We start from the raw sequence: 18,522 nt of genomic DNA on the forward strand, positions 1-18,522 counted from the left end.
AGGTCAAAATTCTCCTTTCTGGCTATTCGGGTTCAATGGGTAACAGAATTGATAGCTTCAATGTGGTTTTGAATAAAACTGCATAAATTTGCTTAAAATTCAGTGAAACTTAGCAATTTCACTCAAAGGCCATCAGTGTGACTGGTGTGAGAAAATAACAAAAATATATTATACTGTAGGGGATTTTTCTCTGATGGTAAGATTAAGATATTTTGCTGCTAGCTTTCCACCATACTTGACTCTGCTAAAACTGAAATAAGGATGTTTGGAACTGAACTGAAGGAATATATCTCCTCTTAATGGATTACAAATTATGCACACAATGACCTGGGCCTTAATTTTTCAGGTGGCAGGTGGGCTCAGCGGGAGCAGGCAGGGGCAGCCGCCATTTTAGATGGGAGGGCCAATTAAGGCCCGCCCAGCGTAAGACACATGCACGCGAAAGAGCGCTTCAATCTCCTGGAGGCACGGAGCTGCCTCAGGGAAATTGAAGGGCTATTGTAATTATTAAATAAATGGATGTAAAATTCAATTAAACATGTCCTCTCATGTGACGAGTCACATGAGATGGCACATGTTTTGATTTTGCAGAAAAAATATTTATTTACTTAATAAAAGCTTTAGGAAACCTCATCCCACTCGTGGATGAGGTTTCCTAACACTTTTTGCCTGCTCGCCAACCTTAAGGTGGAATGGGCAGCGTTAACAATTACATCAATGACTCCATTAATGGCCTTAATAGGCCGTTTACATATCGGTGTGCACCCGCTGAACGAAATATCGTGGCACTGCGCGATGACGTCGGGACACACGCCCAATGTCATCGCACATCATTTTATGCATCGGCATGTTGGGCCCACCCCCACCCCCACACGCCGACTGAAAAATCCTCCCCCTGAAATTTCTCTGGCCTTACTGACACCACATTCAAACTGATAGCCTCCTACAGGAATTACACCAATGAGAATTTACGCACAAGTTTCCTACGGATCCATTTTGTCTACACTGGAATGTGAAAATGACCACAAAACACATTCAAACACAATGTAGCCAAGCGGGGGCATGTAGAAACACAGAAGGAGCTAAATTTGGAAGTTGGAGGTAAGTGTTAAACTGTTTCTGTTAATTATTTTGGATTATCCAGCAAGAATTGTAAAGTGCACGGAAGGCCAAAATTATTCTTTCTACCCTTTCTGCTGCATGTTTTGATCTGCTACCATGTCTTGATGAGGCGTTGCTTATTTTATGAGTGACTTGAGATAGTCAATATATAGTTTTTCCTGAAACTATTTATTAAGAACTATTTACAAAGACCTCATGGTAAGCACATGGTTTTCTGGACACAGACTGATCTGTGTCTTGCTCTCTTGGAGCTTCTTGGTCATCTGACTCTGATATCATGCTTACATCATCATCAGCCTCATCGTCTTATTAACGTAACTATTAACCCTTTACTCTACATCTCCCCTCATGTATAATCTCAAAACTGTTACATTATTTTGTTAAGCTATTTACATTACATTCCCAGCATCTGTAAACCTCATACTTTTTACAGTTTCCATCCAACTCCTATCTCCCCAATCCTCCAAGTCACGGTCACCAAAGGCATCAATCCCCAACAGTGTTCTGGGCTCTCTTGGAGGATGTGTTGGACATTTGAGTTCCATTATCTTCTCCTTGGAATGCAAACACATTGGTGAAGTGGGATAGCAGCTTCTCATGACAGCTGGTTCATGGACTGTGACTCTTACGACAACCTGAATATAAAGGCTGTGAAAACCAATCAAGGCAAATCTGATTTAAGAGAGAAATCTTCAGGTCTCGGACGAAAACAACCCCTTGAAAAGGAAGACAACAAACTGACATTCTCTCTGTAATTCTGTGTTGCACACTGGGGAAAGGTGAAAGCACCGGCTTGAGAAAATGAAGCACTTTCATCCTCTATGAAGAATTTCGCAGCTGTATCATTCACAGTTGTGACAACGAGAGAAGAATTCATAAGACATGAATGAATCGGGTAGATGAAAAGAAGCACAAGGAACACCCTGAAGGCATTGCCGGATACGAGGAAAAGACGACTTCCCAACTACTCTTAGGGTAGGAATTGCACTTTCTGTGGGTAATGGTATCATTTCCACACTCGCTTCAACGTGAGGCTGCTCCACTGTAGGCAATAGGATCACGGTGTCAGCATGAGAATGTAGGACTGCACCATCAACGACAATGGAATAAACTTCCAGACCTGGATCTATATGAAGTTCCTGTGTAGTAATCTTCAGCTGTAGAAGCTCTGTAGTTTGGGCCTCTGCTTCTTTACAGAAAGGAGATTTGAGTGCATCCATGACTTGCTGGCAAAACCCAAGTGTGAGCTGTAGCTTACCTCCATACAAATTAAAATGCTCTGAACTTCCTCTATTGGTTTGATCCAACCTGAAGTTAAGCACCTCCCTGGATATCTTTCTGATGACTGCAAGCAATTGTTGATGCATGTCATTGGTGGGTTAGTGGAATGCATATGCAAATTCACCTCTTTAAATCTTCTTCATCAAAACAATGATTCTGCTCAAAAGAGATAACAGAGACTTGAGAGGTGTGGAGTCAAAGAGTGTGGCAAGATCTAAGACCTCTTCTTCAAACAGATCTTCTGCTTCTGCAATGGCTTCATTCCCTTGAACTGTGTCCAGAAAGAGCCAACCAAGGTCAAGAAACTCCTCTAACAAATAGTCACCATCTTGTATAGTCCTTCCTGTTTCCGCCTCTTCTAGCTTGTCTTCAAAGAGAAGTGAGATATCTGTAATCTCCTCCTGTGGTCCAACGGATGGTGTTGCTGCAATAAAGAGCAGCTCATTCCGTAATGAGTGGACTTCAATTTCTGTTGCAGGTTTGAGGCTTACCGGTCCTCTAAACAACTTTGGAAATTCATCCTTGAATATTGCTCTGCTATCCTGTACTGTTACCTCATTGATCTTTTGTTGAAGACCAAGTCCCAAACAAGTTGACCTGCTGAGCAGAGAAATTTGCTAGTTATGTAATATATAAAAAGGTTTGTTAATTTCTTTAACTTCATGCCTAAGGATTGCAGTGTACTGACCCTTCACTTTGAAGTCTGTGCCTCCTAGCCCTTGTAGCTTTGTTAGATAGTTGGATTTTTACTTCCTTAAGCCAGTTCTGAAGCCAGTCCAATTTGTCCGATAAGACTGTGACTCCTGCCCCAGTGTCCAAATTAAATTCTGTTCTGCATCGTTGGACTTCCAACTCTACAGACTGGAAATGTTTATTAGGTTTCTCCTAGGAAATCTTGAAGTTGGGATGCTGTATTTCCTATTTCCTGGACTTTAAAATGGTTGGTGGCTGGTTCCAACTTCCTTCCTGTTAATTGTGTTTTAGATTTGCAGAATTGTTTAAAATGCCCAGGCTTGCCATAGAGAAAGCATTCAGCTCCCCCTGCTCGGCAGTCTTCCCGGTGGTGTTGTCTTTTGGCACCGCATCTGGAACATTTTAACATAGGTGGAAGGGTTCTCCCCACCCCTTCAGCCATTTTGGCAGGCTTTTCCGTGGGCCTTTAGTTGGGCAGGGCTCCGGACTTTGGCCTTACATACTGGATTGCCCTTTCCTGAGCCTCCACGTCTCCCTGAAGTACACCCTGATTCTGCAGTCATAGCTCTGCCTGCCTTGCAAACTGTTCAGCCTTCTCCAAAGTCAAATCCACTTTGGATTGTAAAAAGTCCAAGTGTGTCATCGAGCATACCAACTACAAGCAGTCACAAATTAACTCATGTTTTAAAGCTCCATATCCACACATGCTGGCCAATCAAAACACATCATTAATGAATGAATCAATGGATTCACCCAGCCTTTGGATCATCTGGTTGAATCTCGCACATTCAATGACTCTTAGGGCTGAAGTACATATTGAAGGCCCTCATAACCTCCATGTAGGATGCCAAGGCCTCCTCAGTCCCATGTCACACCAAGACATCATTAGCTATGGCTCCAATCACATATGAAAAGCGTATCAACCTGCTGTTTTTCTGCCTTTCCTTGTAAGCCCAAAGCTGTGCAATACCTTCCATATTATCTCCTCCAGAGTTCCCATTGTTATCCTTGCTGTGGATCCTCAATGTGTTTGAAGGGTTATGGAAGGGATAGCAGCTGTTCAATAGGTGGCACATGCATGGTTCATTGTCCCTACCAAGGTATATTTAGGTATATAGTTTTTCAAACTATTTATTAAGAATGATTTACAAAGACCTCATGGTAAATATATAGTTTTCTAGACACGGACTGTTCTGTCTTGGTCTCTTGGAGCCTTTGGTCATCTGACTCTGTCATGCTTACATCTTAATTAACCTCATTTCCTCATTAACATTAACGCTTTACTTTACACTGTTTATGCAGGTCATTCAGGGGGTAGGAACTGGCCATTTAGAACCCTTATAGGATTTATTGTCCTCTCTGCTACTTGCTGATTGTAACACCTTGGAATTCTTCATTACGAATCACATGGAATGGTGAAATTAGTTAGGATATCAGGGGACAAGCTGTCCAACGATTTATGTCTCTTCCCTGAATAGTTATGTGGTGGTTGAAAGAGTGCAGGATAAAAGCATCAGGGCAGCTTTCCACATGCTGTACTTTGATGTACATTATGCATTGCTGCATATCACAATCTGCATGATCAGCAAAACAAATTTTGAAATTGAAAACTTTCCTGCCTAAGTGTATCAATGAGTTCTGTGCTAATGCCTTCAGAGCCACATACATGTGGTCAAAAACCCCATGGGGCTGAATTTTCCATTCATCGGGTGGGCGGAGCTGACCCAATCGTGGGCGGGCGTGGACCTGATCGCTGGCCGCACCGCCATTTTAAATGGGCGGGCCAATTAAGGCCCGCCCAACATGATGTCCGCAGGGAAGTGCTATGCGCTCCCTGTGCGGGTGGGGGGAAGCCCTAAAATCGAGAGTGCATTCTTTCGCACATGCACACGAAAGAGTGCACTCATCTCCCTGAGGCTAAGTGCAGCCTCAGAGAGATTGCCTCAACTTTTAAAAATATTAAAAATAGAGAAAAAAAAATCCCTTACATGTCCCCTCATGTGACAATGTCACATGAGTTGGGACATGTTCATAATTTCCATAACAACTTTATTAAAATTTTTAATACCCTACATGAAACCTCATCCTGCCGCTGGATGAGGTTTTATGTTTTTTCTAGTTGCCACCGGGGCTCCTGGCCTACCCGCCAACCTTAAGGTTGGATGGGCAGGTCCTTTAATTGCTTAATTGATCCTGTCAATGGCCTGAAGTGGCCATGACAGGTCGGCGGGTCCGCAGCTGATTTTGCTGCACCCCCGCCTTCCTGAAAATTTAAATGGGGAGCGGTGATGTCGGGGGTTCCGCCGAAATACAAGGGAATTCCTGGATAATTATTTTGAAATTGAAAACAATCAGAGCTTCACTGTTTAATTTTGAAAAGGAATATTAATGGTTAAAATAAGGTTACTTTGTAGGGTGTGCCAAGTTTAGTGTATTGTATGTATGACATAGAACATAACGAGAAAACCTGAATAATGGTAAATTCAAGTGGTTATAAGTATCATTGAACCCTTAGAGACTCGAATACATTACTTGACATCTCTGCTTCAAAATATGTGTTGACATCTTCTTTGCCGCTTAACTTCCGACTGAAAATTGTATTTTTTTGTGACAGTCACCATTGGCAGGTTTAACCGTGCAGCTGTCATTTGATAGATATATTTTATGTTGAAAAAAATTCTTATACAGAATGTTGCACTTCTGTAAAATAGTACATTATTTTTCAACAAAACTATTTATTTCTATCAACTGAACCCCATTATATGATCTTGTGTCATGGTAAGGTACCAAAGCCACAAAAAAAAATCAAGTTGCCATAATGTCAGCAACAAAAAACCTAACAGCACATGCCTAAAAACTCGTGCTTGCAAACAGTTGCATGGGGGCAGGGCATGAATGCCTCTTTCACATGGCCACAGAAACCATGTGAGACTAGTGCTGGAAGGTTATTAACATTAGACAGGCATGGAGTCAACATTACCTACTACCCACAAGCTGTTTATTGGTTGCCCGCCTGTGCTTATCTTTTGGCTGGGGGAGGAGGCAGGAAATCACCATTATTAACACCATTTAAAGAAAGTATACACTCTTTCTAAAAAGCGGTAGAGATAGTATACAGATAACTTACAAATATATTGCCAAGACTGGAGAATTTTAGCTATGAGAAAAGACTGGATAGCCGGAAGTTGTTTTATTTGGAACAGGGCAGCTGAAGGGAGATTCAATAGAGGTGTATAAAATTATGAGGGGCCTAGATAAAGTGGATAGAAAGGATCTAGTTCCCTTGGCAGAAAGGTCCTTAATCAGGAGGCATGGATTTAAAATAATTGGTAGAAGGACTAGACAAGAGTTCAGAATAATCTTTTCACCCAGAGGGCAGTGGTGGAACTCTGCCTGAAAGGGCAGTAAAGGCAGAAACATTCATCACACATAAAAATTCTTGGATATGCTCTTGAAGTACAGACAATAACTGGAGAGTGGAGTTAGACTGTTTAGCTCCCTTTTGCCTGCACAAGCACAATGGGGGAACAACCTCCTTCTGTGCCATAAATCTTCACTGTTTCTTTGGTTGCACTTTGGCTGCAGAGAGCAGGAAATATTTTCTAACAGCGTTTCTAATAACTTGAGAGCTGCACCTAGGGTATTCAAATTCTCTGACGCAGCAGGTAGTGACAAGAGGAGGGTAAAGTTGCTTACGCATTCTCTGCCCACTGAAAGAGCAGGTCCTCAACATAATGCACTGCAGGCATGCCATGGCTGTGACAAGTGGAAATTCTGGTGGCAGTCACTCATCTCTGTCTGCTTACCCTTGACATGGAAAGCTATCCCTTGGCCCTTAATTTCATTTCATGTGCAGAAAATGTTGAGGCCTCAGTGATACTTCAGGAAGAAGGGGCAGCCTACTTCACAATGCACCATCACTTAACCTGCCCCCAACAAGTACCAGCTCAGTGATTGGCACCACGTACACTTTAGAAGGTAGGCAAGACAGGTGTTTTGACATGGTGAATCACTCAGCACAACTGTGGGGGAGCTACAGTAAGGGAACACAACAGTACAGGGCTCAGATGTTGACTTCAAGAGCCCAGACTTGTAAAAAAAAGTTGACATACACTAGGAAATGCTAAGTGCAGTAGCCTATCTGGCAGTGAGCTTGTGCACAATTGCTGACAGCATGGAGGAATCCAGCTTCAACTTATGTTGGGGCTTTCAACAAGGCATGGAGACCATGCTGTCAGCCATGGGGTGATGCCCACCATGATGTCGCCTCTTCTGACAACTCTGACAGATTCCATTGCAGCTCATACTATTCTCATGACTTACCTGCAAAGCAGGCCCAAGGTCATCTGATCTCAAACATCCAGCAGCCTCTCTACACTTGCTTCCTGGCTGCTCCATAAACTTAGGCTAAACAGTGCACTTTGCACACATCCCGCCTGAAACTTGCTTGGCATTCAAATCAAAGTTCTCTGTGTCTCTTGTCTTTTCTCATAACTAAAGCTTTTCATCACTGATATCATATTGTATATCCTTTAATGATATTCACATCCTTCCTAAACTGAGAGGCGTCAAGCTGAACAGAATTCTTGCAGGGGCCTCATCAAAGATTCTATTGGCTTAGCAATACCTTTTAGCTTTTATACCCTTGGGTGCATATTTATAAAACCCAGAATCCCATAGGTTTTACCATTTAATGTGTATGCATAGCTTGATGCATGGTGCAGGAGGGAGGGCTTCAGATTCTTGGAGCACTGGAACCAATCCTGGGGCAAGAGGCACCTATTCAAAAGGGTTAGGTTGCACTTCAACAGAAGTTGGATCAATTTCCTTACAATGAGGTGCACTTGTTTAAACTAAAAATATACAAGTAGAAAAGAAGAATTGAAAAGGATTGAGAGAAGGAAGTGGTATCATGTTAGACAGGAGCAGACTAAGAAGAACTATGAGGAATACAAGGACAAGTTTAGAATGCATGCATATAAACCACAAAGTGTGGTGAATAATGATGGTAAGTTACAAGCACAAATAGCCATGTGGAAATATGGTGTGGAGGCAATAATGGAAGAGTGGCTTAAAAATGATGAGGAATATGGAGCTATACTAAAATGTTCAGAAAAGATAGGGAAGGCGAAAAGGGAAGTGCAGTAGCAGTACCGATAAGGGAAGACATTGTAGTGTTAGAAAGAGAGGATATAATTTCAGGACAGCACCATTTGGTTAGAGTTGAGAAGCAGAAAATGAATCATGCTACTTGGGGTATTCCAGATGCCTCCAAATAGTGAGAGGAAGATAGAGGAGCAAATCTGCAGGGAAATAACAGAGATGTTCATGAACTGTGGAATGGTGATACTGGGGGATTTTAATTACCTAAATATTGGGCGGAATTTTCCCAGATTTGCACAAAGTGCGGTAGCGGGCCCGTCAGCGGCAATATCAGGTTTTCACGAATGCTGGATGCAGTGGAGGCCCGCCGGGATGACCTGTACCTCTGTTCTGGCCACAGGATGGGCAGCAATGTGACCAATCCAGCTTGGGAGGCGGTGGCAGCGGTGGTCAGCGCCAATGACCCTCAGAAGAGGACAGCCACCCAGTGCCGCAAAAGGATGAATTATCTCCTCCGTTCCACCAGGATAAGTCACTCTTCTCATCACTCTCAACTCTCACACTCACAAACCCATCACACATACACAGGGCCCTCACTCACTACCAGTTCAAGGGACATCACCATTCACACTCTCACACTCATCGTCATTGTTCTCATCCCTTCCATGGGACCACTCACCACCCACATAGGCTAGGCATACTTATCATCTGGCCTAGCAGGTGTCCTGCTTACTCCTTCTCCATCTCTATTCATGCAGGACAAGCTGGCACACAAGAGAGAGGGGTCGCAGATCGGTAGCGGAATGCCCAAAATCAAGGCCCTCATGGACTTTGAAAACAGAGCCATCCAGCTGGCCGGTCCTGTGCTGACAGTGAGGTCGGCGCTGCTCTACCAAATGAGGATCCAACAGTGCAACATCCATTAGACAACCATGTCGTGAGTGATGTGTCCTCTTTCACAGGCCACTGCCATGCACTAATTATCCCCCTTTGCTTCCGCAGGCACATCTGCCAAACAGCCGACAGAGTCCATGACCCGGGGCCTCCAATCAAGCCCCAAAGAAACTTCTGAAGAGGAATCTGAAGGCACCCTCCTTGAAGTCCCGTCACAGCGCTCACCCATACCCTCCACTAGCGCAGAGACACACACCTCGGTGGGACCTAGCTTTAGAGTAGCCTTGGGTTCACAATCTGGTGAGCACATTGCACTGTCTGATCCACAGCAGGTAGAGGCAGGGACTTACCAGGTCCCCAGCACTCAGAGGACTGCTGGAGGCCAGAACGTTGCTGAGTCCGAGTCAGATGACGAGCCTATGGACTCGGTCATACCTCAGTTACTGGAGCTGCAAAGGCAAACTCCAGAACATCAGGAAGGGATGTCCGCTGCACTCCTCAGATTGCAAGGCATGATAGAGGAGTCTGTCCGGCTTCAGGCTGAGGTGACAGTGTCAGCATGCCAACACACCAAGGTCAACACTGGTAGGCCAGCAGCCGCTATGGAGACCTTGGTCCAGGACTTCTCTCCAGCACTGCTGCGCGGGCTCAACACCATCGCTGATACCATAGTTGGCCTCCAACAGTGTGTATGTGATAGGGGTGCCAAGCAGCTCGATCTCGCTCCAAATTCTGAGCAGCACGTGCAGGAGCTCCTGCTGCCCCTTCTTCCTGAGGCTGCTGCTCCTGCCTTTGCACGGCCAGGAGCCTCAGTTGCTCTCTCCTCCGTCTTCTATGCTCTCTGTAGGCCATCAAGCATACAGCTAAGTCACCAGGCTCTATGCTCTTGATGTAGTCCTCCTGCGGCATGAAAGAGAGAGACATGGTTAGCATGGCTGTACTTAGCACCTTTCCTGGCCCTGTGTGACCGCCCCTTAATGCTTCCCGGAGAGTGCTGGCCACCCCTCGGATAGCCACAGATGTGTGTGCTGCATGGCTGCCCTGTCAGCCTGCGACATGGGGGCAGACTGCACCTGACTGGGATGCCAAGATTGCAATGGGCTGTGAGCGCCTCCAGCAGTGACTGCTCCATGGTCTGCATTGGTGAGGAGATTGTACAACGTGTGCAGTCCAACTGCTCCGCGATCCAGTAAAGTGGTCGTGGATTTGCAGTCTGTGCCGGTGGGGTGGGGGGGAGGAGGGGTTGGCAGTGGGGGTAAGGTCTGGAGCGCTTGGTGCCACTTTGGTGCCTCCTCATTGCTTGCGTGGGAGGGCAGTCTAGGTGCCCGACCCCAATCATATCACTGTGGCTGCGCCTGAACTGTCTCAGTTGCAGAGGAATGGTAAGTTTATACAGGTGTCCGTACTGCATGGCCACTTCCCTTGCCTACCCTGCCCCCCACCTCAATTTCTTGCATGCGGGATCCTATACCAGGGCAGCAGTTGCCACCCGCCTGCCCCCAAAAACAGTCACCTCCGAGGCTGGGCAGCAGTTGGCCCCAGACATCCCCCTGACAACAGTCCCCTCCCAGGCTGGCAGCAGTTGCCCCCGGACACCCCCGCACCCCTCCCCCACAACAGTCCCCTCTGTGGCAGGGCGGCACTTCACCCCAGCCCCCCCAGTACCCCAGAAGCCTGCCAAGCAACAGGTGACACTGGCGAGCTCTGCAGAACAATACTGTTCACTCACCTCCAGTTCCCCCAAAGTGAAGGCCGCCAAGTATACATCGCCTGTGTGTTGTTGTGAAACACGCTGACGTGCTTTCCCGCCGACGTGTACAGATGATCCGGCAGGGGTACAAGAGCCTGCCGGGATGGCCTCTTAATGTTATGCTGATGTATTAAAATGAGCTCTCCGACAACCATTGACGAGACATGAGGCCCTCCGTCGGCAGGCTGAGCAGACAATCCCACCATCATGAAAACGATTGCGCCATTTTGTCCAGACACGCCACCCATCACGCCCACAACTAGCAGGCACAGAAAATTCCACCCATTGATTGGGATAATGTTAGAGTAAAAGGTAAGGAGAGGGAGGAATTTCTGAAATGTATTCTGGAGAACTTCCTTGACCAGTATGTTCTCGATCCAACTACGAAGGAGGCATTGCTGGATCTGATGCTGGGAAATGCGGTCGGCCAAGTGGACCAAATGTCTGTGGGAAAACATTTGGGTAAAAGTGATCATCATATCATGAGGTTGGGATTAGTAGTGGAGAAGAGCAAGGGACAATCTAAAATAGAACTTATAAACTGAAAGAGGGCTGTCTTCAATGGGATGAGAAGGAATCTAGCCAGGATAAAATGGAACCAAAGACTGACAGGAAAAATGGTAACGGAACAATGGGGTGATCTTTAAAGAGATGTTTCAGATACCAGGTTAGGTACATTCCAGCAAGGGTGGCCGGTAGGGAAACCAAAACCAGGGCTCTATGGTTGATGAGGGATGTAGAGAATTCAAAAAGAGAGGGTGCGCGATGCATGACAGGTGAATTTTTCAAGAACACAAGAAGTTGAGAGGGGAAGCGAAGAGGAAAAGAAGACTGGCAAAGAGAGAATCTGAGAATAGAATAGCAGTTAACATAAAAGGGAATCCAAAAATTTTTGTACTGGCATGTAAATATTAAGCAGGTAGTAACAGGCAGGTAGGGCCTATTAGGGAAGGCACAGGACAAGGCTAGAATACATAATTAGTACTTTGTATCTGTGTATACTAAGGAAGATGCTGATAAAATATCAGTAGAAGCAAAAATCACAGAGATAGTGGGTTGAAAACTGATGGGGGATGTGCTAGAAATAAACTGGCTTTCCTTAGAGTGGATAAGTCATCTGATCCACATGACTTGCATCCCAGGTTCCTGAATGAAGTCGCAGATACTGGAAGTGCTTGACCTTCCAATCTACCCCAGATATGAGGGAGGTGTCAGAGAATTGGAGAGTGGTAAATATGACGCCGCCTTTCAATAAAGGCTAAAAGGTAGTAACTAGAGGCCAGTCAGTTTACTAACAGGGGTGGATAAGATTTTGGAAATAATAATCAGGGGGAAAAAACAGACAATTGGAGATATTTTAGTTCTTAAAAGAGTGCTGGCATGAATTTGTAAAATGCAATTTGTGCTTGCTAATTTAATTACATTTTTTGCTGAAGTAGCAAAGAAGTTGATGAAGGTAATGCTATGTATTACATAGGATTATGTAGGATATAAAAAAAACATAGCGATGGATTACACAGGACATAAGAAGCAGGCCATTCGTCCCAACCAGCCCTTGCCAGTGTTTAGGCTCCACACGAGCCTCCACCCATCTTTCCTCAGCTAAGCTTAGCGACCATCTATTCCTTGCTCTTTCATATGCTTGTCTAACTTCCTCTTAAATACATCTATACTACTCACTTCAACCACTCCATGAATAGCGAGTTCTGTATTCTTATCACTGTTTGGGTAAAGACGTTTATTCGGAATTCTCATTACATTTCTTGTTGGCTATCTTATATTGATGGCCTCTAGTTATGCTGTCCCCCACAATAAGAAATATTTTCTCGCCTTCTTTTTTTTCCCCCCAAGAGAAAAGAGAACCAGCCAGCCATTCCTTTCCTGATATATATACCCACACATTTCTGGTATCATCCTTGTAAATCTTCCCTGCACTCTTTTTACTCTATATTCTTTTCATAATATAGCATCCAGAACTGCTTCAGTGCTCTTAATTATGTCTAAATATTCAATGCAGGTTTAGCATAACTTCTTTTTATTTCTATCCCTCTAGAAATATAGCTTTGTGCTTGGTCTGCTTTTTTAATGGCCTTGTTAACCTGTGGCACAACTTTTAGTGATTGGTGTATTTGTATTCAAAGATCCCTTTATCCCTCTATGAAGACTTGTACTTTCCAAGTAATGTATTACCTCACATTTATCTGTGTTGAACTTCATTTGTCAATGTATGTCACCTGTATGGATTTTAAGAAAGTGTTTGATCATGGAACATATAAAATGCTGGTTAACAAAATTCAGGTTCATGGACTAGGAGGATCGGTATCAGCTTGTATTAAAAAAATGGCTTAAGGACAGAAAACAGCAAGTCATGGTAAATGGTTGTTTTTCAAACTGGAAAATGGTATACAGTGACCCCAAGGGTCAGTGCTAGGATGACTACTTTTTTGATACATATGTAAATGACTTGGATATTGGAACACAGAATAAAACTTTAAAATTTGCCAATGATATCAAATTTGGAGGTGTGACTGACATTGACAATGATGCCAATGAACTGCAACAGGGCATAGACAGGCTAGCAGAATGGGTAGACGAGTTGCGATGGAATTTAAGATAGCAAAGTGTGAGGTAATGCATTTTGGCAGAAGAAATAGGAAGAGGCAATATAGACTAAATGGCATAATTCTGAAGAATGCACAGGGGCAGGCAGACTTGGAGGTTCATATGTATAGATCTTGGCAGGTGGTAGGACATATTGAGAGAGTGGTTAGCAAAGCATATGGGATCTTGAGCTTCATAAATAGAGGAAATAAGTACAAAAGCATAACAAAAGTTATGCTGAACATTTATAAAGTTTTAATTAGGCCACAATAAGAGTATTGCGTCCAGTTCTGGTCACTACCCTTTCAGAAGGATGTGAAGGTCCTTGAAAGGATGCAGAGGAGATTTATTAGAATGATTGCAGGGATGAAGGATTGTAGCTATAAAGTTAGATTAGAGAATCTGGGGTTGTTCTCCCTGGAGCAAAGAAGTTTGAAGGGAAATTTGACAGAAGTGTACAATGACAGGTTTAGATAAGGTGGACAGAGAAAAGCTGTTCCCATTAGCTGATAGCACAAGGACTAGGGAGCAGATTTAAGGTTTTGGGCAAGAGATGGAGGGAAGATGTGGGGAAGAGCTTCTTTACCAGCGAATGATAATGGCTTGGAACCACAGCTTCCTGTTTTCTGTTCCTCAACCAACTTCCTAAGCTGCTGCACCCCTATTAATACTATATGCCTTCTGTGTGGCACGTTCCCAAAATGCATGTATGCATCCATGGCATTTTTTTCATTAATGGACTCCATTATCCTAGATCTGTAAGACAAATCCATGCTGGCTTTACTTCACCCATGTATTTTTCGGTATTAACATTATTCCCTAAAATAGCCTCTGGTAGCTTACCCACAATGAAAGGTAGGCTGACTTGTCTACAAATATCTGAGCATTTATAATTTCCTCCCTGACATTTGGGGATGTGTGCAATTAGTGCCCAGTCCCATTTAAAATTAATCATTTTTTTGAGTGTTACTTCCAACTCTATGGCTATCTTACCTAATGGTTATACCTCCTCATCTTGAAGTTCTTCATTCACAATATCACCCATTGAAAACCTACCAAAGTACTCATTTAGTATGTTCATCTTTTTTTTAATCCTCTACAAGAAGATTTCCTTTAATATTGATGAAAAGATAAACATGTTGCTGAAGGTTTTCATCTTGAACTTCATCAGGACAAACACAAGAATACTAAATTTCAAACAGTCACAACAATTTATACTACAGGAGAAAAGGAATGCTGATTGGTTGGCAAGTCAACTCTGGATGCTTCTGAGTAATTGAAAAAGGTACAAGGCTTGAACAGCTTCCTTTTATTTGCAGAGAATGGGTCCCTTTGTATGAATGCGTGTCACTTCGAGCAATCATAAGTGAGCCACATTATGAGCTCAACTAATTATCTTAAATTGATTGTTGGTATAGCTACCAGTGCACTCAGGATTGTTCAGCAAGTGCTGCCCAACTGCTGAATTACATTTAACAGTAGACATTTTGTTTTGGGTTTTACAAGTGTGGGCTGGATGAGTATGTACTCTGCTTATTATAAACAGCTAGAGGAACATGTTGCTTGATTTGATCAGCTAATCGTTGGGACATATGGCCCATGTACCTGGCATCACACCGTCAAACTCACAAATGGGCCAAAGGCCGCAACTTTCAGACATGAAAAGTGCCAAGCTTACCTCTGGGAAAGACAAAGTATCTAAACAATTTGAACAACAGGTTAAGCAAGCCATTTCACATTGTTACTATGCAGTGACAACAAGAGTTGTATTTTCCACTAATATGATGCTGTCATCAATCCAAAAAGACATTCTGCCTACTCCATGATTAAGCAACATTGTGCATGAATTTCAGTATTGATGTGATGCCACCAATGTAGGCCATACATCCCAAAGAACTGAATAACATGTTCCTCCAGCTGTTTGTAATAGGTTGAGTACAGACCATTCTCAATCAGCCCATGCCTGCAAAATCCAAAACAAAACACCTACTGTTAGATGTGATTCTGCGATTGGATAGCACTTGATGAATGCACTAATAACTGCACTAACAATTAATTTAAGATAATTAGTCGAGCTCATAACATGGCTCATTTAAGCTTGTTAGAAGTGATATACATTCATATGCAGGGACCATTCTCTGCAAACAAAAAGAATATGTTCAAGCCTTGAACCTATTTTGAATTAGTCAGATGCATGGGAACTTATGGTTTCCCATTCTTTCCCCATTGAAGCACCTCAGCCAATCAGAATCAACTTGCCAACCAACCAGCATCCCTTTTCTGTTGTGGTATAAATTGTTGTGTGTGTTTGAAATTTGGCATTCTTGCATATGTCCTGATCAGTGCAACTTCAGCAACATGTCTCTCTTTTCAGCAACATTCAAGTTCTACATTACTAAGTGAAGATTGCCTTTATTGTCATTGATTGATCCTACCCTTCTACTATTCTTTTACCTTTTACAGTATTTCTAAAATCCTTTATTCTTTAAGTTATCCCGTAGTCTTTTTGTCTTCAGTAATTTTATTCTTGTATACTTCCCCTCTACATTTTCTTTTTTGGCTTAATTTTCTTTATTACTATTTACTCTGTATTTGTCTTATTCCTCTTTTTAAAGTTTTAATTTTAATTTAATTTTAAATATCTCTACTCAGCCAAAGAATTCCAGATTTTGTCACACCAGTTTTGCTTCTTGTAGAAATATCTCTAGTTTGTACCCCAATTTAACATTTCCCATTGTTTGTGCACCAGTTCATACCAGTTTATTTGCACTGATTTCCTTTTAAATTCAGTGAAATTATTTCCAAGTATTTTACCTTGATGTTTGACTGTTCCCTCCTAATGTTTATATTGAAAAATTGTATTACTATAGCTGTTTCCTAAATAGCCCACTACTCATAAACTATCTACATCCCTCATATTATTACTTAGGACTAGATCCAGAATTGCCACTCTGTTGGATCAAAATGTTACTTAAAAAGTAGAATATTATACAAACCTTTCCTCTTATTATCACTTTTGTAACTTATTCTACTTTTGGTTAGTTAAAGTCACTCGTCATCATGTCCTTGCTATTGTTGTTTTATATATAACTTCCCCATCATCCTTGATCTTCAATATGCTCCAAGTGAAGTAAGAGCTCCTTTCTTATTCCCTGACCTTAATCAGCTTTTGCATTACCTCATGTTCTGATGCTGTGATAGATTTTTTTAAATATTGTTGTCCTGTCTCCTTTTGATCTCTATTGTATTTTTTCTTAATATTTAGTAAGCTGAAGTTTTCTGCCTGTGGTTTTGCCCTAGCCTGAATGATGTCTTTCTTAACGCTATTACGACATAATGTTGTTCTTTAAAAAAATGCCCCTGAACTATAAGAACAAAGCTTAAGCAGATTATTAGCTAAATATGAACTCGGAGGTAAGTTATGCCTGGGAACATAGATATTTATCATTCTTTACAGGAACAATTCCTACTTTACAAAAAAAAAACTGAAATGCATTGCTAACGTTCCACAATGCCACACCGGCAACTTTACTGTGTGGTTTATCTGGCGCAATTGTGAAATTTTATCTTGTTATTTCATTAATTTATAATTAAATAATGTCACAGTGATAGAAAATAATTATTGGATTTACTCAAAGACTCAAATCACTGACTCGCAAAGTGCAAATGAATGGTTGTTATTTTCAGAAATTAAATTATCCTAAATATCCACCATGTCGCTGGTAAAATGCTATACGTTCCCTGTTGATTTTAATAAGTACAACATAAACACAAAACTGAAAATATTTAATTATTTTGAATTTTAATTGTAAAGTGTAAAACGTGAAGATGGGACTTGAGATCTGCTTTCCCATTGGTTTTCAATTATCATGCTCCATTATTGGAATAATGTGCATATTTTCTAAATGAACCTGCTACCAATGTATTATTTTAGTTACTTGAAGTATGAAGAGTGGGAAATTGAAAATGACATTAATGTCCGAAAATATGTGTATTTTTTTGATGGAAAGACTTAATTTGCTCAGGGTACCGATGACTTCCATCCGTTCATTAAGAGAAATGGAGGTAACAACAAGTGAATGATCTGCCAGCGCTTTGCTTGCGCAGGAGGCAGTTACACGAACATTCATGAGCTTGGAGAAAATATCAAGTGGCGCTGACCAGCGTGCTGAAACTAAACGCATGATGAGAAGATGACTCCAGTCAGCCATCCAGCTATAATGTAATGTGCATCCAGTCATATGGGATGTTAGCATCACAAAAATATTTAAATTCCAAAGTTGTAATAGTTCCACATGTTTCTTGTAGGATATAAGAGGCAACATGATAGTGTAAATAGACATATCTCTTGGACACATTATTTAGTTGAATGTTAGATGAACAGCTTTGAGTTTTCTCACAGATTGCAGGGTGATTTCTGCGGTTCTATCCTTACCTGTTCTGAGCCTTGGAAGCAGATTCTGCAGGTGGGAGTGATGCCCCCGTTGCGAAAGCTGCTGTTGCTGCTGCACACGGACTCGGCGTCATTGGAGCAGGAGACCGCCCCGCTCTGGTATCCTTCGTGTTCGGGAGGCCGGTGCTCTTGCTTCCCGGGGCCGCAGCCTTTCCTGTCCTCGGCTTTGGCCGAGATCAGCCTGTCTTTCTCGCCGGCCTCTACCTCCTCCTCCTCTCGGTGCCTGGTGAGAGCGGGAGCTAGCGATCCTCCGCCGAGAGCGCCCCCGCCCGGGATCCCACCGCCACTGTCAGCCGGGGCCCCGCCGCCGCCGCCGCCGCCCTCCCTCCTCTCGTCCGGATGCGGCAGCAGCTGCCGCTCGCTCATAGCGCGGGTGGGGGCCTGGACTCTAAACGGCTTCGAGGAGGAGGAGGAGGAAGGGGGGATTGTTCCGAGCAGGAGGAGAGATAGAGAGAGGCAGGTGAGGGAGGGAGGAAAGCTTTTAAAATGCTCTGAAAGAGAGACTGACCGTTTCAATCGGCATGGTGGGGTAGAGGAGGCCCCTGGCCTGAGGCGGTTAGGGGTGAGTCACCCGAGCAGCCTGACTGACACACACAGAGAGAGAGAGAGAGAGCGGGAGCCGTTT

General features: G+C 43.1%; 1 protein-coding gene across 1 annotated transcript in view; it reads right to left on the reverse strand.

The window, feature by feature from the left end:
* Positions 1 to 18,263, reverse strand: part of LOC144674322 (E3 ubiquitin-protein ligase MARCHF11-like) — a 131,572-nt gene extending 113,309 nt beyond the window's left edge. The window contains exon 1 of the mRNA XM_078535737.1: positions 17,880 to 18,263. Within this exon, the coding sequence (XP_078391863.1) occupies positions 17,880 to 18,263 (384 nt within the window). The remainder of the gene's footprint in view (positions 1 to 17,879) is intronic.
* Positions 18,264 to 18,522: the final 259 nt, after the last annotated feature.

This window comes from Cetorhinus maximus, chromosome 3 (genome assembly GCF_964194155.1).
Source record: "Cetorhinus maximus chromosome 3, sCetMax3.hap1.1, whole genome shotgun sequence".
Lineage (NCBI taxonomy): Eukaryota > Metazoa > Chordata > Chondrichthyes > Lamniformes > Cetorhinidae > Cetorhinus > Cetorhinus maximus.